Source organism: Oncorhynchus mykiss, chromosome 11, assembly GCF_013265735.2.
Source record: "Oncorhynchus mykiss isolate Arlee chromosome 11, USDA_OmykA_1.1, whole genome shotgun sequence".
Taxonomy (NCBI): domain Eukaryota; kingdom Metazoa; phylum Chordata; class Actinopteri; order Salmoniformes; family Salmonidae; genus Oncorhynchus; species Oncorhynchus mykiss.
This window is the reverse complement of record NC_048575.1, coordinates 19,672,943-19,697,725: the sequence shown is the minus strand read 5'-3', so window position 1 is coordinate 19,697,725 and position 24,783 is coordinate 19,672,943. Positions and strand designations below refer to the sequence as shown.

The 24,783-nt window shown below is 42.0% G+C and overlaps 2 protein-coding genes across 3 annotated transcripts in view; one reads left to right on the top strand and one right to left on the bottom strand.

Moving 5' to 3' along the window:
- abcc13 (ATP-binding cassette, sub-family C (CFTR/MRP), member 13) overlaps nt 1-13,090 on the top strand; it is a 17,128-nt gene extending 4,038 nt beyond the window's left edge. The window contains exons 8-20 of the mRNA XM_036935131.1: nt 977-1,123; nt 1,202-1,262; nt 1,645-1,705; nt 2,475-2,535; nt 2,687-2,906; nt 3,002-3,156; nt 3,259-3,414; nt 7,638-7,828; nt 7,934-8,156; nt 9,866-9,997; nt 10,101-10,426; nt 11,197-11,391; nt 11,539-13,090. Of these exons, the coding sequence (XP_036791026.1) occupies nt 977-1,123; nt 1,202-1,262; nt 1,645-1,705; nt 2,475-2,535; nt 2,687-2,906; nt 3,002-3,156; nt 3,259-3,414; nt 7,638-7,828; nt 7,934-8,156; nt 9,866-9,997; nt 10,101-10,426; nt 11,197-11,391; nt 11,539-11,665 (2,055 nt within the window). The 3' untranslated portion in view covers nt 11,666-13,090. The remainder of the gene's footprint in view (nt 1-976; nt 1,124-1,201; nt 1,263-1,644; nt 1,706-2,474; nt 2,536-2,686; nt 2,907-3,001; nt 3,157-3,258; nt 3,415-7,637; nt 7,829-7,933; nt 8,157-9,865; nt 9,998-10,100; nt 10,427-11,196; nt 11,392-11,538) is intronic.
- On the bottom strand, nt 13,086-24,783 carry chodl (chondrolectin). Of its 2 annotated transcripts, none has more exons than XM_036935132.1 (8): nt 24,288-24,783; nt 18,764-18,939; nt 18,392-18,585; nt 18,131-18,288; nt 17,623-17,673; nt 17,392-17,491; nt 17,107-17,203; nt 13,086-14,766 (listed from the first exon to the last, which is right to left on the bottom strand). In XM_036935132.1, the coding sequence occupies exons 1-7, from the start codon at nt 24,385-24,387 to the stop codon at nt 17,113-17,115; spliced, it is 870 nt and encodes a 289-aa protein (XP_036791027.1). In that variant the 5' UTR covers nt 24,388-24,783; the 3' UTR covers nt 13,086-14,766; nt 17,107-17,112. The 2 variants fall into 2 exon arrangements, with proteins under 2 accessions (XP_036791027.1, XP_021476118.2); XM_021620443.2 differs by having other exon boundaries at nt 17,405-17,491; nt 24,288-24,780.

Below are 24,783 nucleotides of genomic sequence, written 5' to 3'. Positions count from 1 at the left end.
AGTATCTCGGACCTGCCTGGTGTGTTCCTTGTTCTTCGTGATGCTCTCTGCGCTTTTAACGGACCTCTGAGACTATCACAGTGCAGGTGCATTTATACGGAGACTTGATTACACACAGGTGGATTGTATTTATCATCATTAGTCATTTAGGTCAACATTGGATCATTCAGAGATCCTCACTGAACTTCTGGAGAGAGTTTGCTGCACTGAAAGTAAAGGGGCTGAATAATTTTGCACGCCCAATTTTTCAGTTTTTGATTTGTTAAAAAAGTTTGAAATATCCAATAAATGTCGTTCCACTTCATGATTGTGTCCCACTTGTTGTTGATTCTTCACAAAAAGATACAGTTTTATATCTTTATGTTTGAAGCCTGAAATGTGGCAAAAGGTCGCAAAGTTCAAGGGGGCCGAATACTTTCGCAAGGCACTGTACATAAGCCTTGTTAATGAATTGGGATTTGTGTTTAAAAAGCCCCCTACTTTAGTGAGTCCCATGGTCCCTCTGGCCAGATAGAGAGGGTAGTTGCTTAGCCCTGTCCTAAGCTGATCACTAATACAGACTCAGCGTTGTGGACAGTCTGGGACATTGCGTGCGTTTCATTTTTCGGTCGTAATCTTCCTACCACCTCTCTGACCCAGAAGCTGATATGCAATCTGAGGGATCCAATCAGCATCCAATCACAGCTTTCTGTCCAGACTGGTGTCCGCCTACCTGAGCCCTGGAGAGACAAACCTAACACGCACATACAGCACTGGAAAGGATATTAGATGTTTCAATAATGTGCAGAGATCAACCCTAATCTGACCGGATCACAGATGAGGATCAGTGATTATCGATGAATGGATCTGGGATCGGATAGTTTGGTCTGTGATTGTTATTGTGGACTGATGGATACTGTAGATGAGGACTGATAGATGGTGATGGATGATTAACATGTACTAACACACACACACTCCCCTTTCTGTGTCTCTACAGGTGTGTGTGTCCAGTTTGGGTGTGTATGTGCTGGTGGATGATGGTAACGTTCTGACAGCGTCTCAGGTGTTCACCTGTGTGTGTCTGTTCACACTGCTACGCTCACCTTTTAACCTACTGCCCTCCCTGGCACTGCACCTCACACAGGTAACACACACACACACACACACACACACACAGTAAAGACTTCTGCCTAACCCCGCTCTCTTTCTTTTTGATTGACAGACCTGGCACTCCCTCTGTCATCTGGACCACTTCCTCTTCTCACAGGAAGTCTCTCACACAGGTAACTAACTACAGGTATTTATTTTGAACCTTTATTTAACTAGGCAAGTCAGTTAAGAATACACTCTTATTTACAATGACGGCCTACCCCAGCCAAACCCAAACCCGGATAACGCTGGGCCAATTGTGGCTGCTCTATAGGACTCTCAATCACGGCCGATTGTGATACAGCCCGGAATCGAACCAGGGTCTGTAGTGACACCTCTAGCACTGAGATGCAGTTCCTGCTCCACTCGGAAGCACACCTGTGTAGTGTGTAACACACACACACACACTTACCTAGCATTAGCATGATACTGTACAAATCTGACCTGATCCAACCCTCTACCCTCTGTGTGTGTACCAGAATGCCTTTTCTAAATCTTTATGAATCTCTTTTTCAGAGAATGGCACTCTTTCAGAAAATGGGGTCAAGAAAAGCTGTCTCGAGGAGCACTCAGATCGGTGTGTGTGTGTTTTTTCTGTTTATTAACTAGAAAGCATGTCCCCTGTCATCCCTAAGCTGTAGTGTGTTATGTTATTACCTAACCTGCTTACACAATAATGAGAAGGCTTGGATTATACACACACACACACACACACACACACACACACACACACACACACACACAGATGACTCAGTTTCTCTGGCCATGCGACATCAAGGGACTGACCGAGGCTCATCCCCAAACTAATCTCTGCCCTCTGATTGGACAAGGGTCTCTCATCTGTGCTGGTCTAATTGGTCAGATAGGGGAGGGGTGGGTTTATGCACGGCAAAATTTTAGATTATGTCAGCAAGGTCGGGTTGAGGTGAGTACAAAGATGAGGGTGAGATGGGTTGAGGTTGGTGTGTGTGAGAGAGTGGAAAGGGAGTGGAGGTTTGTGCAGAGGCTAAGATAGATGTGTGTGTGTGTGTGCACGCGAGTCATGGCGTGTTTGAGGGGGTTAGAAAGGCTAAATTACAAAGCTTTCTAATCCACAACATTAACCCCCTCACAGAGATAAGAGCATTAGACACACAGAGCAGAGCCCTGACTTGGTCCTCCCCGTATTACTTCCCTCTCATCATATCTGATCTGTGGTCATGCATGCTGAGACATAGACATACACACATACATATTTTCCTTCACTAACCCTTCCCCCAATCCATCTCTCTCACTCACTCACTCTCACACACACACACACACACACACACACACAAATACATAAAAATGTCCCCTCTCGTTAACAGGTGCAGTAATGAGACCTTGAGAGAGACAGAAGCAAACACTGTACCTCTGCCCAAACATGGTGTGAGTACACAGATCTAGGATCAATCTACACATAGAATACAAACAGAATCTGTCCCGAGGTCAGCTGTTATAACACAGTATTTTCCTCTTCTAATCCCAACCTTGCAGTTTACAAAGTGACAGAATAATCGTGTGTGTATTCTCCCTGCAGGTGAGCAGTGTGTGTATTCGGCTGTATCTGCATGTGTGTGGCTTGGGCTGGGTGTTGTTGACTGTATTATCCCAGGTGTGTGTTTGTGTGGTGGGTGTGTGTCAGACCGGTCTGTTAGCCGTGTGGACCAGACAGGCTAAAGAACTACAGGGGCTGGAGGAGTGGAGAGAACTACGAGACTCACGACTATCTGTCTACGCTGTACTGGGGCTGCTGCAAGGTGTGTGTGTGTGTGTGTGTGTGTGTGTGTGTGTGTGTGTGTGTGTGTGTGTGTTTGCGTGCCTACTGTCTAACTCGCGAGCGTGTGTATTTCAGCTCTGTCCGTGTGCTGTGTAGCATTAGCAGTAACTGGTGGTTCTCTGAAGGCGTCTGCCAGTCTCCACTCTGAGCTGCTCTTTGCTCGGCTCCGCCTTCCTCTCAGATTCTACCAGATCACGCCCTCTTCTCTGGTCCTGCGCAGCCTATCACAGGTGAGAGAGGATCTATAAGCAATGACATTATGGCCCTAATTTTTTATAAAAATGTATAGAAAATAGGTTAAAATGTATCTCTATCTGTCTCTCTCTCTGTAGGAGATGTACGTGATTGACGAGCTAGTCCCCGCCAACCTCCTCTCCTGGCTCTCCTGTTGGCTGCAGGTGTTTGTGACAGTGCTGCTGATTGGCTACATCTCCCCTCTCTTCATCCTGATAGTTCCGGTGCTGACTTACCTCTTCCTCACAATACAGGTACAGTATAGCATGTATGATATAAAATGTAACGGTATGATATCAAATGTAACGGTATAAAATGTAATGTTATAACATGTGATGGTGTGGTATAAAATGTAATGGTATAAAATGTAACGGTGTGGTATAAAATGTAACGGTGTGGTATGAAAAGTAACGGTATGAAATGTAATGGTATAAAATGTAATGGTGTGGTATAAATTGTAACGGTATAAAATGTAATGGTATAAAATGTAAAGGTGTGGTATAAAATGTAACGGTATAAAATGTAACGGTATAAAATGTAACGGTGTGGTATAAAATGTAACGGTATAAAATGTAACGGTGTGATATAACATGGTATGGTATAAAATGTAACGGTGTGATATAACATGGTATGGTATAAAATGTAACGGTGTGGTATAAAATGTAACGGTATAAAATGTACCGGTGTGATATAACATGGTATGGTATAAAATTTAACGGTGTGGTATAAAATGTAACGGTATAAAATGTAACGGTGTGGTATAAAATGTAACGGTATAAAATGTACCGGTGTGATATAACATGGTATGGTATAAAATGTAACGGTATAAAATGTAACGGTGTGGTATAAAATGTAATGGTATAAAATGTACCGGTGTGATATAAAATGTAACGGTATAAAATGTAACGGTGTGGTATAAAATGTAACGGTATTACATGTAACGGTGTGGTATAACATGGTATGGTATAAAATGTAAAGGTGTGGTATAAAATGTAACGGTATAAAATGTAACGGTATAAAATGTAACGGTATAAAATGTAACGGTGTGGTATAAAATGTAACGGTATAAAATGTAACGGTGTGATATAACATGGTATGGTATAAAATGTAACGGTGTGATATAACATGGTATGGTATAAAATGTTACGGTGTGATAAAACATGGTATGGTATAAAATGTAACGGTGTGATATAACATGGTATGGTATAAAATGTAACGGTGTGGTATAAAATGTAACGGTATAAAATGTAACGGTGTGGTATAAAATGTAACGGTATAAAATGTAACGGTGTGATATAACATGGTATGGTATAAAATGTAACGGTGTGATATAACATGGTATGGTATAAAATGTAACGGTGTGATATAACATGGTATGGTATAAAATGTAACGGTGTGGTATAAAATGTAACGGTATAAAATGTAACGGTGTGGTATAAAATGTAACGGTATAAAATGTACCGGTGTGATATAACATGGTATGGTATAAAATGTAACGGTGTGGTATAAAATGTAACGGTATAAAATGTAGCGGTGTGGTATAAAATGTAACGGTATAAAATGTACCGGTGTGATATAACATGGTATGGTATAAAATGTAACGGTATAAAATGTAACGGTGTGATATAACATGGTATGGTATAAAATGTAACGGTATAAAATGTAACGGTGTGGTATAAAATGTAACGGTATAAAATGTACCGGTGTGGTATAAAATGTAACGGTATAAAATGTAACGGTGTGGTATAAAATGTAACGGTGTGGTATAAAATGTAACGGTATAAAATGTAACGGTGTGATATAACATGGTATGGTATAAAATGTAACGGTGTGATATAACATGGTATGGTATAAAATGTAACGGTGTGATATAACATGGTATGGTATAAAATGTAACGGTGTGATATAACATGGTATGGTATAAAATGTAACGGTGTGGTATAAAATGTAACGGTATAAAATGTAACGGTGTGGTATAAAATGTAACGGTATAAAATGTACCGGTGTGATATAACATGGTATGGTATAAAATGTAACGGTGTGGTATAAAATGTAACGGTATAAAATGTAGCGGTGTGGTATAAAATGTAACGGTATAAAATGTACCGGTGTGATATAACATGGTATGGTATAAAATGTAACGGTATAAAATGTAACGGTGTGATATAACATGGTATGGTATAAAATGTAACGGTATAAAATGTAACGGTGTGGTATAAAATGTAACGGTATAAAATGTACCGGTGTGGTATAAAATGTAACGGTATAAAATGTAACAGTGTGGTATAAAATGTAACAGTATGGTATAAAATGTAACGGTATAAAATGTACCGGTGTGGTATAAAATGTAACAGTATAAAATGTAACGGTGTGGTATAAAATGTAACAGTATGGTATAAAATGTAACGGTATAAAATGTAACGGTGTGATATAAAATGTAACAGTATGGTATAAAATGTAACAGTATAAAATGTAACAGTATGGTATAAAATGTAACGGTATAAAATGTAACAGTATGGTATAAAATGTAACGGTATAAAATGTAACGGTGTGGTATAAAATGTAACGGTATAAAATGTAACAGTATGGTATAAAATGTAACGGTATAAAATGTAACGGTGTGGTTTAAAATGTAACAGTATGGTATAAAATGTAACGGTATAAAATGTAACGGTGTGATATAACATGGTATGGTATAAAATGTAACGGTGTGGTATAAAATGTAACGGTATAAAATGTAACGGTGTGGTATAAAATGTAACGGTATAACATGTAACGGTGTGATATAACATGGTATGGTATAACATGTAACGGTGTGGTATAAAATGTAACGGTATAAAATGTAACGGTGTGGTATAAAATGTAATGGTATAAAATGTAACGGTGTGATATAAAATGTAACGGTATAAAATGTAACGGTGTGGTATAAAATTTAATGGTATAAAATGTAACGGTGTGATATAAAATGTAACGGTATAAAATGTAACGGTGTGGTATAAAATGTAACGGTGTGATATAACATGGTATGGTATAAAATGTAACGGTGTGATATAACATGGTATGTTATAAAATGTAACGGTGTGGTATAAAATGTAACGGTATAAAATGTAACGGTGTGGTATAAAATGTAACGGTATAAAATGTACCGGTGTGGTATAACATGGTATGGTATAAAATGTAATGGTGTGGTATAACATGGTATGGTATAAAATGTAACGGTGTGGTATAAAATGTAACGGTATAAAATGTACCGGTGTGATATAACATGGTATGGTGTAACATGTAAAATGGTAGAATTTGTTCTACTGTATTATTGGCTGTATGTTTTGTTTATTCCATGTGTAACTCTGTGTTGTTGTATGTGTAGAATTGCTACGCTTTATCTTGGCCAGGTCGCAGTTGCAAATGAGAACTTGTTCTCAACTAGCCTACCTGGTTAAATAAAGGGAACTTGTTCTCAACTAGCCTACCTGGTTAAATAAAGGGAACTTGTTCTCAACTAGCCTACCTGGTTAAATAAAGGGAACTTGTTCTCAACTAGCCTACCTGGTTAAATAAAGGGAACTTGTTCTCAACTAGCCTACCTGGTTAAATAAAGGGAACTTGTTCTCAACTAGCCTACCTGGTTAAATAAAGGGAACTTGTTCTCAACTAGCCTACCTGGTTAAATAAAGGGAACTTGTTCTCAACTAGCCTACCTGGTTAAATAAAGGGAACTTGTTCTCAACTAGCCTACCTGGTTAAATAAAGGTGAAATAAAAAATAAAAATAACATGTAATGGTATAACAAAGGAAAGGAAATAACCATTCCTTTACACTGATATGCATGTGCAAAACTATTTTACCAACAGAGTAAACTAGTAAGGCAATGCAACAGATCAGTCATCCCACGCACTCAAAGAACAGCATCTAAGAAGCAAAATAAATTAAATCCCTGAAAACAACTGAAGACATGTAATGGTATAACATGTAATGGTATCGCATGTAATGGTATGGTATAACATGTAATGGTATCGCATGTAATGGTATGGTATAACATGTAATGGTATAACATGTAATGGTATGGTATAACATGTAATGGTATAGCATGTAATGGTATGGTATAACATGTAATGGTATAACATGTAATGGTATAGCATGTAATGGTATGGTATAACATGTAATGGTATAACATGTAATGGTATAGCATGTAATGGTATGGTATAACATGTAATGGTATAGCATGTAATGGTATGGTATAAAATGTTTTTGATGCCTTTCGTCTGTCTATATGCTGTAAGTACATTCCTGCCCACTAGATGGAGGAATCACATCACTGACTCACTGATCTGCTTTAGTTTCTGTAAGAAACACATGGAGACAGTTATGTTACTCGGCAAACTGCATTTTTCTCTTATACTCGCCTTCTGTTCTTCCATTTCTCTCCTCCATCTATCTATCCTCTCTCTCTCTCTCTCTCTCTCTCTCTCTCTCTCAGTCATACTACAGGTCAGTCTCGGGTCAGGTGAGGAGGATGGTTTCAGACTCTGCCTCCTCTCTCTCATCCCTCCTTTCTGAGTCACACAGGGATGAGGTCACCAGTGGTAGTCATGACGACCCCTTGACCCGTTGCTATGGTGCCCTCAACGAGCACCTGGTGTGTCGCTACAACTGCATTTTGTTGAACAGGTTAGAGGACAGGACCCTTTACACACAAACACATTCACATAACTCATACATATTACAAACACAGAATTAGTGTGTGTTAATTAAATGTTATCTCTCTCTCTTTAGGTGGGTATCAGTGTGGTTGGATGCCTTTGCAGGACTGGTTCTGTTCCTGGTCTCTGTGACTCTACTGGACTCTGAGGTAGACCCCAGTACTGTAGGACTGGTCCTGACTTACACCCTCAGCCTGAGAGAGGTTCTTCATCTCCTGGTCCAAGCAAGCTGTGGCGTAGAGAGCAGTGCTGGTGCCATCCAGAAGATGGACCAACATGCACACATGGAGAGAGAGGTAGGCTACAGAGTAGAGAGAGGGAAAGAGGTAGGCTACAGAGTAGAGAGAAAGAAAGAGGTAGGCTACAGTTACTGTCACAGATACAGCACTGTTATGGTATTAAACAGAGTAGAGAGAGGACACAGATACAGCACTGTTATGGTATTAAACTGAGTAGAGAGGACACAGATACAGCACTGTTATGGTATTAAACAGAGTAGAGAGAGGACACAGATACAGCACTGTTATGGTATTAAACAGAGTAGAGAGGACACAGATACAGCACTGTTATGGTATTAAACAGAGTAGAGAGAGGACACAGATACAGCACTGTTATGGTATTAAACAGAGTAGAGAGGACACAGATACAGCACTGTTATGGTATTAAACTGAGTAGAGAGGACACAGATACAGCACTGTTATGGTATTAAACAGAGTAGAGAGGACACAGATACAGCACTGTTATGGTATTAAACTGAGTAGAGAGGACACAGATACAGCACTGTTATGGTATTAAACAGAGTAGAGAGGACACAGATACCGCACTGTTATGGTATTAAACTGAGTAGAGAGGACACAGGTACAGATAAACAATACCAGTCAAGAATTTGGACACACCTACTCATTCAAAGGTTTTTCTTTATTTTTACTATTTTCTACATTGGAATCATGTAGTAACCAAAAAAGTGTTAAACAAATCAAAATATATTTTATATTCTTCAAAGTAGCCACCCTTTGCCTTGATGGCAGCTTTGCATACTCTTGGCATTCTCTCAAACAGCTTCACCTGAAATGCAACAGTCTTGAAGGAGTTCCCTCATATGCTGAGCACTTGTTGGCTGCTTTTCCTTCACTCTGCGGTCCAACTCATCCCAAACCATCTCAACTGGGTTGAGGTCTGGTAATTGTGGAGGCCAGGTCATCTGATGCAGCACTTCATCAGTCTATGTATTGGTCAAACAGCCCTTACACAGCCTGGAAGTGTGTTGGGTCATTGTCGTCTTGAAAAACAAATGATAGTACCACTAATCGCAAACCAGATGGGATGGTGTATCACTGCATAATGCTCTAATGGACTTATCCTCTACCTGCAGCAGAGGTAACTCTGGGTCTTCCTTTCCTGTGGCTGTCCTCATGAGAGACAGTTTCATCATAGCGCTTGATGGTTTTTGCAACTGCACTTGAAGAAATGTTCAAAGTTCTTGAAATTTTTCGCATTTACTGACCTACATGTCTTAAAGTAATGATGAACTGTCATTCCTCTTTGCTTATTTGAGCTGTTCTTGCCATAATATGGACTTGGTATTTACCAAACAGGGCTATCTTCTGTATACCACCCCTACCTTGTCACAACACAACTGATTGGCTCAAATGCATTAAGAAGGAAAGAAATTCCACAAATTAACTTTTAACAAGGCACAGCTGTTAATTGAAATGCATTCCAGGTGAATACCTCATGAAGCTGGTTGAGAGAATGCCAAGAGTGTGCAAAGCTGTCATCAAGGCAATGGGTGGCTGCTTTGAAGAATCTCAAATATAAAATATATTTTGATTAATACTTTTTTTGGTTATACATGATTCCATGTGTTATTTCATAGTTGATGTCTTAGCTGTTATTCTACAATGTAGAAAATAGTACAAACAAAGAAAAACCCTTGAATGAGTAGGTGTGTCCAAACTTTTGACAAGTACTGTATATCACTCCCTCTCTTCTCTTCCTCTCTCAGCCCCCCTGGTCTGTGCCCTTTAGAGCACCCCCTAGCTGGCCAAAGGAGGGAGTGGTGGAGTTCAGAAGCTATGAGACGGAGCTTAACCCATCACCCGCTGAACTGTCTTTTTGCACCCGGACCAGAGAGAAGGTTTGTGTGTGAGCCTTGATTCTCTGTGTGTGTTTGTGTGTACTTTGCTGTAGGTGTGTGAATGTGTACATGTATATACTACTAGGTTTATGTTACTCTACAGGTTGGTGTGGTGAGCAGATCAGGAGCAGAGCTGGATGCCATAACCAGTTCTCTCTTCCGATTGGTGGAGGGCCGAAGGGGCGTGTTGATGATTGACGGGGTGGACATCTCTAGTGTGGGACTCCATGACCTTCGCAGCCGGTTGGCGGTCATAGCTAGGGTTCCAACTCTGTTCTCCTGTTCACTGCGCTCCAACCTGGACCCCTGGGGTTGCCATGGGGATGCCCAGGTGTGGCAGGCACTGGAGAGGTGCCACCTGAAGGAAAGGGTCAGCTTGCTGCCAGGACAGCTCCTCTACCCACTACAACACGGAGGGGCCGGGCTCAGGTAGGTATCAGACAGCTGTATACGGGTACAGGTGTGAGAGAGACAGGTACAGGTGTGAGAGAGACAGGTACAGGTGTGTGAGAGACAGGTACAGGTGTGAGAGAGACAGGTACAGGTGTGAGAGAGACAGGTACAGGTGTGAGAGAGACAGGTACAGGTGTGATAGAGACAGGTACAGGTGTGTGAGAGACAGGTACAGGTGTGTGAGAGACAGGTACAGGTGTGAGAGAGACAGGTACAGGTGTGAGAGAGACAGGTACAGGTGTGAGAGAGACAGGTACAGGTGTGTGTGAGAGACAGGTGCAGGTGTGTGAGAGAGAGACAGGTGCAGGTGTGTGAGAGAGAGACAGGTGCAGGTGTGAGAGTGAGTGACAGGTGCAGGTGTGAGAGAGAGAGACAGGTGCAGGTGTGAGAGAGAGAGACAGGTACAGGTGTGAGAGAGAGAGATAGGTACAGGTGTGAGAGAGAGATAGGTACAGGTGGGAGAGAGAGACAGGTGTGTATGTGAAACGTATGTGGCAGATTGACAAGTGTGTAGACTAAAATCAGAGGAGGCTGGTGGGATGAGTTATAGGAGGACAGGCTCATTGTAATGGCTGGAATGGAATCAAATGTAGCTTCCATATGTTTAATGTGTTTGATACGTTCCATTTATTCCATTCCAGCCATTACAATGAGCCTGTCCTCAAATAGCTCCTCCCACCAGCCTCCTCTGACTAAAATCAACCTCAACCGTAAACCTCAGTCTGCAACTCCCTCTCCCTCTCCAGCTCCAGTGAGAGGAGGCTGCTGTGTGTGTGTCGTGCCCTGTTGAAGGGCTGTGTTGTCCTGGTAGTGGAGGACCCTGTTCCCCCTGTAGACGTCCACACTGAGAGGCTGCTCCAGAGCATCATACACACACACTTCTCCCACTGCACCGGGCTGTATCTAACACAGAACCCTGGGAACGTCACACACACTGACAGGTGAGGGTTACTGAGATCTGTGTTCCTCTGTGGGATTTGTGTTCTATCATTTCATCTTATAAGAAGAGATTAATGTTGCTCACTTTTTTCGTTATGCTTGACCAGTTGTATCTCTCTTTCCCCCTCCTTCTCTCCCTACCTCTCCAGGGTGTTGGTGTTAGATGGGGGACGTGTGGCTGAGTTTGACTGCGCCTCTGCTCTCCTCCAGAGGGGGGCACTGTTCTCCCAGCTGCTCTCTGAGACACATAGAAACCAAGACACAGAAGAAGAGTGAAGAACGAGAGTGGAAGTTGGTATTAGGAACAGAACTAGGATCATTTTACCCATGATCATAATGATGCTGGACTAGCTGTTTGAGTTTGCTCAGTTGTTTGAAGCATGGGGTTTCAACACCAGAGTAATAACACCAGAGTTGTGGGTTTCAACACCAGAGTAATAACACCAGAGTAATAACACCAGAGTAATAACACCAGAGTTGTGGGTTTCAACACCAGAGTAATAACACCAGAGTTGTGGGTTTCAACACCAGAGTAATAACACCAGAGTAATAACACCAGAGTTGTGGGTTTCAACACCAGAGTAATAACACCAGAGTAATAACACCAGAGTAATAACACCAGAGTTGTGGGTTTCAACACCAGAGTAATAACACCAGAGTTGTGGGTTTCAACACCAGAGTAATAACACCAGAGTTGTGGGTTTCAACACCAGAGTAATAACACCAGAGTTGTGGGTTTCAACACCAGAGTAATAACACCAGAGTTGTGGGACACTTTGGATAAAAGCATCTGCTAAATGACCATATTATTATATTACCATGTGTTAAGTGCCCCTCGTAAGAGTATCCTAAAGGGCTATACATTGTGATGAGGTTACTTACCTCATCCTCTACCAGCAGCGTCCATCTTGGCTCAATGGGGCTATCTGGTTGCCGTGACTGTGATGCTTTTGCAATATGGTCAATGTGAAACTGAGTTATAGAGGAACCGCATGGACTGTGGCCAGGGCTTTAAGTGTACTCAGACTATGTGGTGATACAGGATCAATACTAAAAGTACAACAAATACAGCACAGTAAGCACAGCACTCAATACATACAGCAAGTTTATCTCAATGACTGACACCAGCACAACAAACTACTGCCTGGACTACAGACTCTCTCTCTGTGTCTCTCTCCCAACCCCCTTCTCTTAATTTGTTTGATCTCTCGCTCCCGGTTAGGCATAAATCTGTTCTGATTGAAGAGGGCTTTTATTGACCAGGATTATCTGTCCAGCTCTGTATCTACTGTTACGGGTACATTCAGGCTTGGCCAGTACTGTTTATACAAAATCTGTACAATGTATACAAAATGTATTGTGTCCTTTTGAACTCATTCTGACGATGCATGATCAATTGTAACTGATCATCGCTGTGTGTGTGTTTCTAATGAACATCAAATGTTGAAGGTTCTATTTTCTTAATTCTACCCTGAGCTTTAAAATGCAGTGATTACTCATATCTATAATTACCAGAACCTCCGTGTGTGTGTGCTCTTGTTGAAGCACAGGACTGATAAGTTTAATTGGCAGGCTAATCACTTTAACAAAGTACGACTAATAACTGACTGTGGTAACCCACACACACTCTTCAGTGTGTGCGTGCGTGTCATGTCTCATCATCGAAAATGCACAATTAAACACCGACGTCAATGAATCACATAAAGCTTTTTATTGAGTTATCTCGTCACAAAACAAGTTATGGGTGAAAAAGGTATCTTTCAGTTTCTACAAGGCTCTTTATAAACTCTGTTTTCATCTCTGGCTGTGGGTAGACATGCTAGCAGGACAGTGACTGCATCACAACGCTGAGTACAAAACACGCCACTTCTTAACAAGACATTCACACACAGGCTCCTAAACGTACCACACCATCACCAGAACCTAGTCTCATATACGTACCACTGATCTACTGCATGTGTTTCTAGAAACTCTAGAACCTAACGTATGTACAACACTCCATCCAACACATACACACTGAAATATACACAAATCCCTTATTAAAACCTTGTTCAATGGTTGAGCGCGCTACACGTGTGTTTGCCTTTGAAAGAAAACACATGTAGTACTCTCATATATTCCATCATATAAAAGCAATAACATAGGACAATCTGAGGATAAGTTGAGATGTATGGCATGTATCAATATTTAGCCAGGTGGATAATCTCTCACATTAGACAATGCTTATACGGAATATAAAATATAACATTGTAGACCATGTAACATGCACAAAACTGCACTTACAGTATTCATATCAGGCGGTGATAAATATTGGATAAATACTGACTGTTTCATCCATGAGATATTTACTGGCATTATGCATTCAATTAGATTGGATCATGGAAATCTTTTTTTATTTTTCAGGACATTTAGGAAAGTCATTTAGCTGACTGATCTGTCTGAAACATAGCTCCCCGGTGAGGGAACAGAGAGTAAAGCTAGTACTAAACCCTGAACAACGGGAAGCAGATCAAACAACATACTTCAATTTCCATTTTAAAGTCCTATTTCCCTATTTTCCCCCTCCCTGCCTCTTTCCCTCTCTCTTTTTATCTTTTATTCACTTTCCCTTAAATGTTCCTCTTTTCCCCCACTCCCTCCTCTCCCTCCTCTCCCCGCTCTCCCTCCTCTCTTACACCTCGCTGTGTGCTGCTCTTCAGGAGTAAATCTGTGTGATGTGTTAAGTGGCTCTGACCCTATTCCTGGTCACAGGGGATGGTTCAATTCCTTGTTTTATCAGGGTCCCCCTCGCACCACCCTTAATTACTGATAGTTAATTACTTCCTCTGTTTGGAACCAATTAGTGTAACACACACACACACATTAGTGTACACACAAGGTAGCATGCTCACACTCACACATGCGTACAGACACTGGGATTCCAGCAGAAACTCCCTGGCAACAGCAGCAGGTATACCTTGATATCAGCAGCAGTAGGTTTACCTTGATATCAGATAGGTACGAGGATTGCCAAATTATCCATTAAGTCATTTCATTTTTGTTTGCAGGAACACATTAACAGGAGGACAGGACAGGAGGGGTGGAGGGGAGGAGAAAGGAAATAAGGAAAAACTCAACAGAGCGGTGGAGACATGAACAAATTGAACAAAGGAAATGCAGAAGAGGAGAGCAGGTCATTGGTTGAGGTGGATAGTAAGATGTATTTGGAACAAGGATAGTATGAGGGAAACAGAGGTATCATTCAGTTAGTTCTGCCTAATCTGTTTATCTTGTTTGTGATGTAACCTGCCATTCATACTTCCATGCTGTCTGTCTTGGGTGTCTTGGAGATCCAGAGCGTTGATTGGTGGTTAACACTGGTTTTGGTCCGTGGTTTGCTTTATGAAATAAAAACAATGGAAACAGAATGAACAATAGTAGAACAAAACTAAATTAGAACAGTAGAACCACAGATGAATCGTAAAACAAAACTGTGTGTGTGTGTGTGTGTGTGTTAAACACGAGAGCTGTTGCTCACACAAACACTTCTGTGCCAGCCATACCCAGCGATAAAACTCTGGATCCTTGCCTACTCATAACTCCTCATAACTCATATTTCCTCAGATCGCGTTTGTCGTGTTGTAGGTTCAAGTGTGTCGCCTGTTGTAAAGGAGAGACCTCGCACGTGCTAGGGTCATGGCTAGAAGGGCCATGACCCTAGCGTCAAATCAGATTAACATCAGATTTGACTTTTTGTAGCAGGTTAGAAACATTAACGAAGCAGGTTAGAATAATTAACGAAGCAGTTTAGAATAATTAACGAAGCAGGTTAGAATAATTAACGAAGCAGGTTAGAATAATTAACGAAGCAGGTTAGAATAATTAACGAAGCAGGTTATAATAATTAACGAAGCAGGTTATAATAATTACCATAGCAGGTTAGGAGAATTAATGTAGCAGGTTAGGATAATTAATGTAGCAGGTTAGGAGAATTAATGTAGCAGGTTAGGATAATTAACTTAGCAGGTTAGGAGAATTAATGTAGCAGGTTAGGATAATTAACTTAGCAGGTTAGGAGAATTAATGTAGCAGGTTAGGATAATTAACTTAGCAGGTTAGGAGAAGTAATGTAGCAGGTTAGGATAATTAACTTAGCAGGTTAGGAGAATTAGGTTAAATGCAAAACATTTCAACTTTTGACTTGATCCCTTCTAGCCGCGCGTTAGGGCTTTGGGGGCGTTTCAGGAAGAATTTTACTGCGGCAGGCAGGAGTCAGAGGCGTGATTTACTGGTCTCTGTCTGTAGATTCCCTCTCAGTTCCCCAGCTATCGGAAATATGTTAAAAACCAGTGGTGGAAAAGTACCCAATTGTCATATTTGAGTAAGAGTAAAGATACCTTAAAAGAAAATGACTCAAGTAAAAGTGAAAGTCACCCAGTAAAATACTACTTGAGTAAAATTCTAAAAGTATTTGGTTTAAATATACTTAAGTATCAAATGTAAATGTAATTGCTAAAATATACATAAGTATCAAAAGTAAAAGTATAAATCAATTCAAATTCCTTATATTAAGCAAACCAGACAGCACAATTCTTGTTTTAATTTACGGATAGCCAGAGGCACACTCCAACACTCAGACATGAATTTACAAATGAAGAATTGTGTTTAATGAGCGTTTGTTTTTAATGAGTCCGCAAGATCAGTGGCAGCAGGGATGACCAAGGAAGTTCTCTTGATAAGTGTGTCAATTAGACAATTGTCCTGTCCTTCTAAGCATTCAAAATGTAACAAGTATTTTTGGGTGTAAAAAAAATTCAACATTTGGATGTAGTGAAATAAAAAATAAAGTTGGCAAAAATATAAATAGTAAAGTACAGATACCCCCAAAAATGACTGAAGTAGTTCTTTCAAGTATTTTTACTTCAAGTACTTTACACCACTTTTAAATACACATCAAATCAGACGGACAGCGATACTAAACTGGATAAATAATAAAAAACTAAGTTGCTGCCCAATCAAGGCAGAGGAGAGCTGGGAGTGTCTATATAGGAGATGTAAAGTCACAGTAGCGGGGTAGGGAGGTTGGTTGGCATTATACAATGTGCTGGAGTTGCACTTTGGTTATTGTAGGAACACCATCGACGGGCCCAGCTATCGACCCAGAAATCATAGACTTTGTTACCCTATCTGTTGCCAGAGTAGGGTAACACACACACACACACATATCGCCTACACACAATCACAATAATAATTAATGACAGAGGGCTGAGCCAGTGGCCAGGGCTGTTATGCTAAATGACTCTTTGCTAACAAGGCGTCCTTGTGTTATGCCAGTGATTATGACTGAGTAAGCACTGTTCTTACCAAACAATTACAGCCCAGACCCATCCATCACAGCACAGGGACGGGGGGACTGGACCCATCCATTAGTGGATGAACAGGGGGGGTAGGGTTCAGAGATTGAGCTGTTTCTCTGATTAATTTTGAGTATGCCAATTCAAGGAATTTAAAAAAGAGAGTTGATGGGAGTGTAAGTGTGATTAAAAATGAGAGAAAGAGGAGTATACAGTATAAGAGAATATTATACGATTGGTTTGTATGAGGATCATAGATTGATATTTCAGTGAAGTTGTTATCAGTAAGGCAGTACTGGGGACTCCGGGGACTTAGGGTGTTCAGTTGTGTTGTACCATAGGGAGTTGTAGTTTTTGTTGTTGCAGTGGTATGTCGTGTCTCACCTCTTACTAAACATCTGGAAACAGCAAGTCCCAGAAGCCACCAGGATGAGCAGCAGCAGAGGGATGGTGGGGATGATTACATAAACCAGCAGCATACCTGCAGAAGGAGGATAGAGCTGAGATGGAGCTCCAGAGAGGCTATTTTAGTAATTACACTCTATTTAAACACTGTCTTACATTCCATATCATCGCTACACCACGCTACACCACGCTACACTCACTTTCTGGTGTCCTGCCATACCATTTAATCGTCTCACCTCCCTGTCTCACCTCCACCTGTCTCACCTCCACCTCTCACCTGAGGATCCAGCTATGACTACATGTGGGGCGTCGTCCTCACTTGGTCCGGATTGTTTGACCTCATCTGCCTGCACCACCGCCACATCTGGGACGGACACACAAAGATACTAAATCAAAAAGAGATATACTAACTGATACCCTCATGCAGTCAACCATGCTGACCTACAGGAGTGGGGCTGATGTGGCCAGGCTATGCCCCAGTGTGTGCCTCCTCACCTGGGTCACGAGCTCCTGGCCTGTCCCCCTGCTCCTTCCCCAGACGGCTCTCTGGATCAACATCAGAATCAGAAAAAACTTGATTAAACAAAACTGATATGCATTTCTGTAGCTGTGTGATGTTGTGTACCTGTGTGATGTTGTGTACCTGTGTGATGCTGCATAGCTGTGTGATGTTGTGTACCTGTGTAATGCTGTGTACCTGTGTGATGTTGTGTACCTGTGTAATGCTGTGTACCTGTGTGATGCTGCGTACCTGTGTGATACTGCACACCTGTGTGATGTTGTGTACCTGTGTGATGCTGCGTAGCTGTGTGATGCTGCGTACCTGTGTGATGCTGCGTAGCTGTGTGATACTGCGTAGCTGTGTGATGCTGCGTAGCTGTGTGATGCTGCGTACCTGTGTGATGCTGCGTAGCTGTGTGATGCTGTGTACCTGTGTGATGCTGCGTAGCTGTGTGATGCTGCGTAGCTGTGTGATGCTGTGTACCTGTGTGATGCTGCGTACCTGGTTCGTACTTGCAGATGAAGTTGTGCTTCATGTTGCACCTGTCATCATTCCACTGGTACATGTAGGCCCCGCCCAGCCCGTGGAGCGCTGTAGGCTGGTGGTACATCACTACACACGCCTCCCCTCCGCACGACGGCTCGTCAAAATACCAGTTCCTAACACACACAATCACACACAATAATACACATATTCAAATTAAAACACAGACATACACAAAAGCCTCACCAAAGTAACAGTTGCTGTGTGAAACATACACACCTGAATTGGGACACGCTCCCATCGGTCCAGAGGTAGAGGTCAGGACAGGAGGCGAAGCCGCCGTTTTCCTGTGTGTGTTCTCCTTCTGTCCTCATCAGCCCGATCCAGAAATCACCGTCTGCTATTCCTCCATTACCGGTACCTGCTCCTTCCGCCGTTTCTGTCCCTGCTCCTGTTGAGGAGGTCCGAAGCTCCTGTAAGAAATAATATATGTATTGTAAGTATATTATAAGTAAATAAGAAATATATTAACAAGTTCATGATTGGAGCACTTTGAGGAGGTGTTTTCGGTGTTGTTGTTTGTACTGTCACACACACTAGCGCAAACTCACACACACACACACACACACACACACACACACATACACTGACCTGTAGCAGGTGTTCTATGTGTCTCTGCTCCGCAGCGCTCTCTACACTCAGCAACGACCCTCCGTCCATCTCACATGCCTTTCTGGCCTCGCTGAATGCAATCCGGCTGGTCATTTCCCGGAAGTAGGCGATCTTATAGCATGGATGCTCCTCCCCTCCCTGACACACCGTCTGACCTGGAGGCAAATGAGATCATCAATCTATCCATTGATTGCATGTAGGGCTCGCACAATTACCTTCTAACCATGTAACCGACGGTTATGGATGAAGATCGGAATGCCCCCCCCCCCCCTCCCTGCATCAGCAGCACACATAGAAATAGAATGAATAGAAGGGTCTTGGAACCTCTGGCTAATTGACTGGTAAAATCATGGGTACACTCGAAATTGCTGCCTGGTATTGTGATGTGTTTAGATTTTAATACATTCTAAGGCTGCATGATGTGACTCTAATGATGATTTGAAAAGAGTTGCATGAAAGGCAAGAGCTTTGCTTTGTTATTTTGTGCAGCCTGTACACACTTCATCAGTCTCTCATTCACAATTTGACAAACACTTGATAATGCCTTGAATTTCCTGGCGGCATCCCCTTTGCTTGGCCGTAATGCCCCATAAAAAAATCCATACCTTTTGCAGTCAGTGGCCATTGCGCCCTTGGGCCGAATCTAATAATTATAATTCCCTTCTCCCGGCTGTGTGCTCCGAAGCAGCTCTCACTCACATGGCTGTCTGAGATATCTCAATTCTTATTAGCCAATGCCCATCACATGATCGGTCCTTCTCACGGGCTACAAGTGAACGCATGCATGCGTTCTTGGTCAATTCCGAGGCGCATATTGAAGATATTGGAAGAACTGTCCACATTTCCTTTGTCAGCCAACAAGATGAGTAGGCATAACAAACAGCAAAAGCACTAGCCTATGTCAATCTACTATCCACCGCAGTACAAATAGTTGACCTATTCTATTCTGTGCGATAAATAAATATTCCAAGCATTGTCTGGGACAGTTGTGGGATGGGATAGATCCCAAATTAATACAATCACTAGCATCAAAAAAACATTTTAAAAGCAATGAGGCTGATGCAACGGATCAGAACTATTAGCTTAAAATGTTCATAAACTATTAGGCTATTTCTTCACATTATAAGTGCAGCAATGCGCACACGGCATAAGCTCAAATGTTCCAAAATGCAATCAAATAGCGGGAAATCTCAAAAGTGACCGCAAATGCGATTATGCATGTAAGGCTTTTATTATAAAGGTGTATTTTTATGGTGAAAATGATCTTCCCCAAACTTGGGACTCACGCCACTTGTAAAGCGGATTAATGTGCTTAACTTTAAGAAGTTGTTTGGCCACATTAGTTGTGATACAAACCTTTTCACTACATATAGGCCTGGCCTCCCGGGTGACGTCTGTTCTAAGACTCTGCATCGCAGTGTTAGCTGAGCCACCAGAGATGCACACAATGATGCACTGTTTTTTGTCTTACTGCACACAAACTGGGCATCATTCACAAGTGATAGGCTAATATTGTCACCCATCAGACTATTCTTGTTTTAATATATAGTAAATAATATAATATACTATATACACATATATTAAATAATATATGTGTGAAATTAGTTGTGATTTAGAATGGACCATTATCATGCACCTGTCTCAAAACGGGAAGGGGGAAAATACATGTCATCTAGACATTTAAATAGTGAATGGAGGATGCTTTTTCCGAGGTTTATTTTCATTTCAGCCAGGTATATGCCCGAGTGATTAGAAGGATACTAGAGTGCTGAGTACCAGGCAGTTAGCAAGTTTGATAGGCTATAAAAGACCTTCAGCAGCATCAGAGCTTGGAGAAGCCAAATTACCGTGACTAAACGGTCACATGGAATTTGACTGCCGTCATGACTCATGACCGCCGGTGTGGTGGTAATACTGTCACCGCAACAGCCCTAGAATGTTAATTCAGATGATGTTAACGTATGTGGCACAGGCCATAGAATGTATTTTTTGTAATGTTACTTGAGTTGAATCAACAAATCACAGCACATATTGATGGGTACACTTCCTGCTTTTTCTTCCTGCTTTTACTTCCTACTGTGCTCAACGCAATGGCCACCAGTCCACTCACTATGCTATCACTGACTCGAATGGTTCCTTCTATTCCTATGGCAGCACATGCAGTCAGGAGTGGAGGAGAGCCGAAAAATGTGCGTCTTCAAAAAATAAGTATATTCAAACGATTATTACAGTGACCGCGGTCACTTGGCTGGCCAAATACCGTCATACTAAATTCCATCACCGTCACAGCCCTAATTGTAAGTAGACAATTTACATAAGGATTGATTAATTAATCAATGAACAATTATGTCAAATCTATCTGTGTCAGTTGTGTGCAATAGGAGTCAATTTAAGCATCTACTGTATGCCGGTAATCTAATGTGGACAGACTACGTAACATATAGTAATTTACGTGAGATTTTCAGTTCAGTATGCCAGTAATACAGCCAATGCCATCAAGTAATGGTTCCACCACCGTTTCAAAAACAAGCTACTTCCTTGTTCTCTACTCATTCCTGTGGCCGTGGCTGTGTTTGTCTTTTCCTCCCTCCATCTATCTGACAAACCATCCATCATCTAATCAGTGATCAGTAAATCCACCATACTACCACCGTATCTACACCCAATCAGCCCCTCCGCCGGTCAGTACATCCATCAACAAGTCCACAAATTAACCAACCCACCTGTCAATCAACCAGTCCACAAATCAACCAACCCACCTGTCAATCAACCACCTCACCAAACAACTGATTTATCAATCTATAAATCCGTTCATATGAGTGATAACTACACCTCAGTGACTCTCTGTTGATCTTAAGGAGTGGTTTGAAGGTCTTAAGTGAATGCAAACATCTCCATTGAACTTATCAGTTGTACACAATCCCTCGACCCCCTCCCACACACACACCCTTAACGACTCTTGGCTTCCCGCCAAAAGGATGTGGTCATCGCATTCGCATCCTCTCAGTCCCTTAGAATTTACCGTCAAACTTTCCTAGTGTGGTCAATATCCTCTGTCAATCAGGAAGTGACTCTAGCTAACTGACTGTAGTAACAGGGCTGCTGATCACACTGTAGGCTGGAGGCCCACTTCTAGAACAGCCTTGTTACCGCTCACAAACAGACTTTTACTGGATGTGTTCACACACTGATATGACATTTACAGTAAGCAGCAGTCATGCTGTACTGTACTTATACACAAACACAGAGTAGACATACCCACAAACACAGAGTAGACACGTGTACTTTCACAAGTATGCACGCACACAGGTACACACATACACACAAATATAATCTCACACATGCAGCACACAATATCCAGCATTATAAAGCTGTGCTCTATGATGGCAGTTAAGTAGGTGAAAAGTGGAGTATCTGGCCAAGATTCTGGACTGAAACCATGTGTGTGTGTACACGAATGTGTGTGTGTACACGAATGTGTGTGTGTGTGTGTGTGTGTGTGTGTGTGTGTGTGTGTGTGTGTGTGTGTGTGTGTGTGTGTGTGTGTGTGTGTGTGTGTGAGTGTGATGCATGCATGCATGCGTGCATCAGTGAATAATACCAGTGATTAATACACAGGCAGTTAAAGAGGCCTAATAATAACATTAGCAGTGTGGCCAGGAGGTACTTTAAATGATTGGCTGCCTGGTCTAGATCAGATCTGCACTATCATCACTTTGGAACCCAGTAATGGTACCGGGGCGCACAGACGACCAACAGACTCAGCATTTTCACCTCCTTTCTCTCTTTCTCCCTCTTCCTCTTCGTTCATTCCCTCCATCCATCCTGCCTCATCTTCCTGTTCTGATACCTCAAAATTCTTCTTCTCAACCCAAAGCGTCATCGTTTTCCTTTCTCCCTTTCTTTCTTCGTCTCTCGCTCTCTCTCCTTTATTAATTTGTTCCCTCTATCCGGCCTCCTCTGCTCTGATTCCTCAGATCCACATTTTCATCAGTTTTTCCCTTTCTTTTCCTCTAACAGCCTCCTCTTCCTTCACCTCCTCTTTCACCCCTTCCTTCACCTCCTCCTTCACCTTTTCCTTCACCTCCTCCTTCACCTCCTCCTTCACCCCTTTCTTCACCTCCTCCTTCACCTCTTCCTTCACCTCCTCCTTCACCTCCTCCTTCACCTATTCCTTCACCTCCTCCTTCACCTCTTCCTTCACCTCATCCTTCACCCCTTCCTTCACCTCCTTCACCTTTTCCTTCACCTCCTCCTTCACCCCTTTATTCACCTCCTCCTTCACCTCATCCTTCACCTCCTCCTTCACCTCTTCCTTCACCCCCTCCTTCACCTCTTCCTTCACCTCTTCCTTCACCTCTTCCTTCACCTCGTCCTTTACCTCCTCCTTCACCTCCTCCTTCACCTCGTCCTTCACCTCGTCCTTCACCTCTTCCTTCACCCGCCTTCACCTCTTCCTTTACCTGCCTTCACCTCTTCCTCTGTTTCTCTCCTTCATCCCCCATCCCCTTTTCATCCTCTGCACTTTCCCTATCTTGGAACATCAACCCCTCTCTCTCACTGATTCTCCCTCTGTCACTGTCTTCTCCCTCCTCTGTGCCACTTTTTCAATTTATTTAGACTAAATCACTTAGTAAGGACATTTTAGGTTAAAGAGGGGCATATCTCACCAAAAATGAAATAAAAGTTGTCCACTCTCCTCTCACTCTCTCCATCTGTCATCTGTCTGACTATAAGACTCTCTCTCTCTCTTCGTTCTCTCTCTACAGTATGTAACAGATTTGAATGCAAACATATTAAGTCAGCTGCCTGCCCTATGACACCGACGGCCCTGACACATTTAGTCACAGAGGGAAGGAACAGTAAATAGACTCAATCTTTACAGTCAATAAAACCAATAAATCCAGTTTCCAGGGTAAACAAACTCTAACAGGCTCACACACATTCATACACATGTATGAAAGCAAGCACATGCACACATGTGACACACCTCAAGATCTGTAACTGTAGCAATGCAATAAAAGCTAAACTTAAGCAGTTAACATGTAATTACATTTTTGACATGAATAATGGAAGGAATAGAAAACATGATTCCATGTGGAGAAAATGTTTTTTTTGTCTCAGATAACCTAATCTTATAGATTGATTTATATTTTCCAATCCTAACAAAATTCACAAATGTCCAACTAATTTTAATGATGATAATGGTGGTGGTGGTGGTTATGATGATGATAATGATGATGATGATGATGATGAGCCATAGGCCTATAACTTTAACCTAGTCACAAAAGGTAACATTTTACTGGTAGTTTATAGTTGAGATTATTGTTTGATGAGAATCGTTAAGGAATTATTATTTGATTATTCTTATCTTGAAGATAACAGAAATACAACCAATATTCAAATGTTATTATTATATAACGCTTCTTTGTTTTATACGATCATTGAAAGTAGACCAATATGTGAAAAACTGACCGTAAAAGTTATCACATCATCAACTTACCACTGACAACTCTTGCGCCGTGACCGCTGGAGGCCATGACCATCACTCCGCATAGAACTCTCAGGATATTCTGCTCCGCGCTCTTCTTCGATGATTTCATACTTGACAGAGAAAAAGAGCTTTGAAATAAAAATGGTATTGTAAAAATAAAAAAGCTCCTTCGCTCACATCAGAGTTCACCGGTCTACTGCCAGTTTGTTGACTGCGACTCTGCTCTCAGTCTCCGGTCTCTGCTGTTGTCATGGTTTCCACCCAAATGTCCGGTTTTTACTTTTCAGTGAGCAAGATGCTCTAATGGGATTCGTACCGGTACCCTCACGCGCTCGAGGACCGGAAAATGTTCTAAGAACGGGGGCTGGCCTCGTGCAGACAGCCCACCAGAGACAGTGAAACAGCGAAAGTGGCTCCCACAGGCGCGCTTATTGATCCCCCTCCCTTTCCTTCTCTCGTTGCTGAGTCCCTCTGCAACTGATCGACCACACACAGCTGTCACCTC

Excerpts from the sequence above, each read along its gene's own strand:
- chodl (XM_021620443.2), bottom strand. The coding sequence starts at position 24,387 with ATGAAATCATCGAAGAAGAGCGCGGAGCAGAATATCCTGAGAGTTCTA. Across the intron at positions 18,940-24,287 it reads CGGCGCAAGAGTTGTCAGTG|GTCAGACGGTGTGTCAGGGA; the intron begins GTAAGTTGATGA and ends ATTTGCCTCCAG. Across the intron at positions 18,289-18,391 it reads GGGAGCGTGTCCCAATTCAG|GAACTGGTATTTTGACGAGC; the intron begins GTGTGTATGTTT and ends TGTGTGTGTTAG.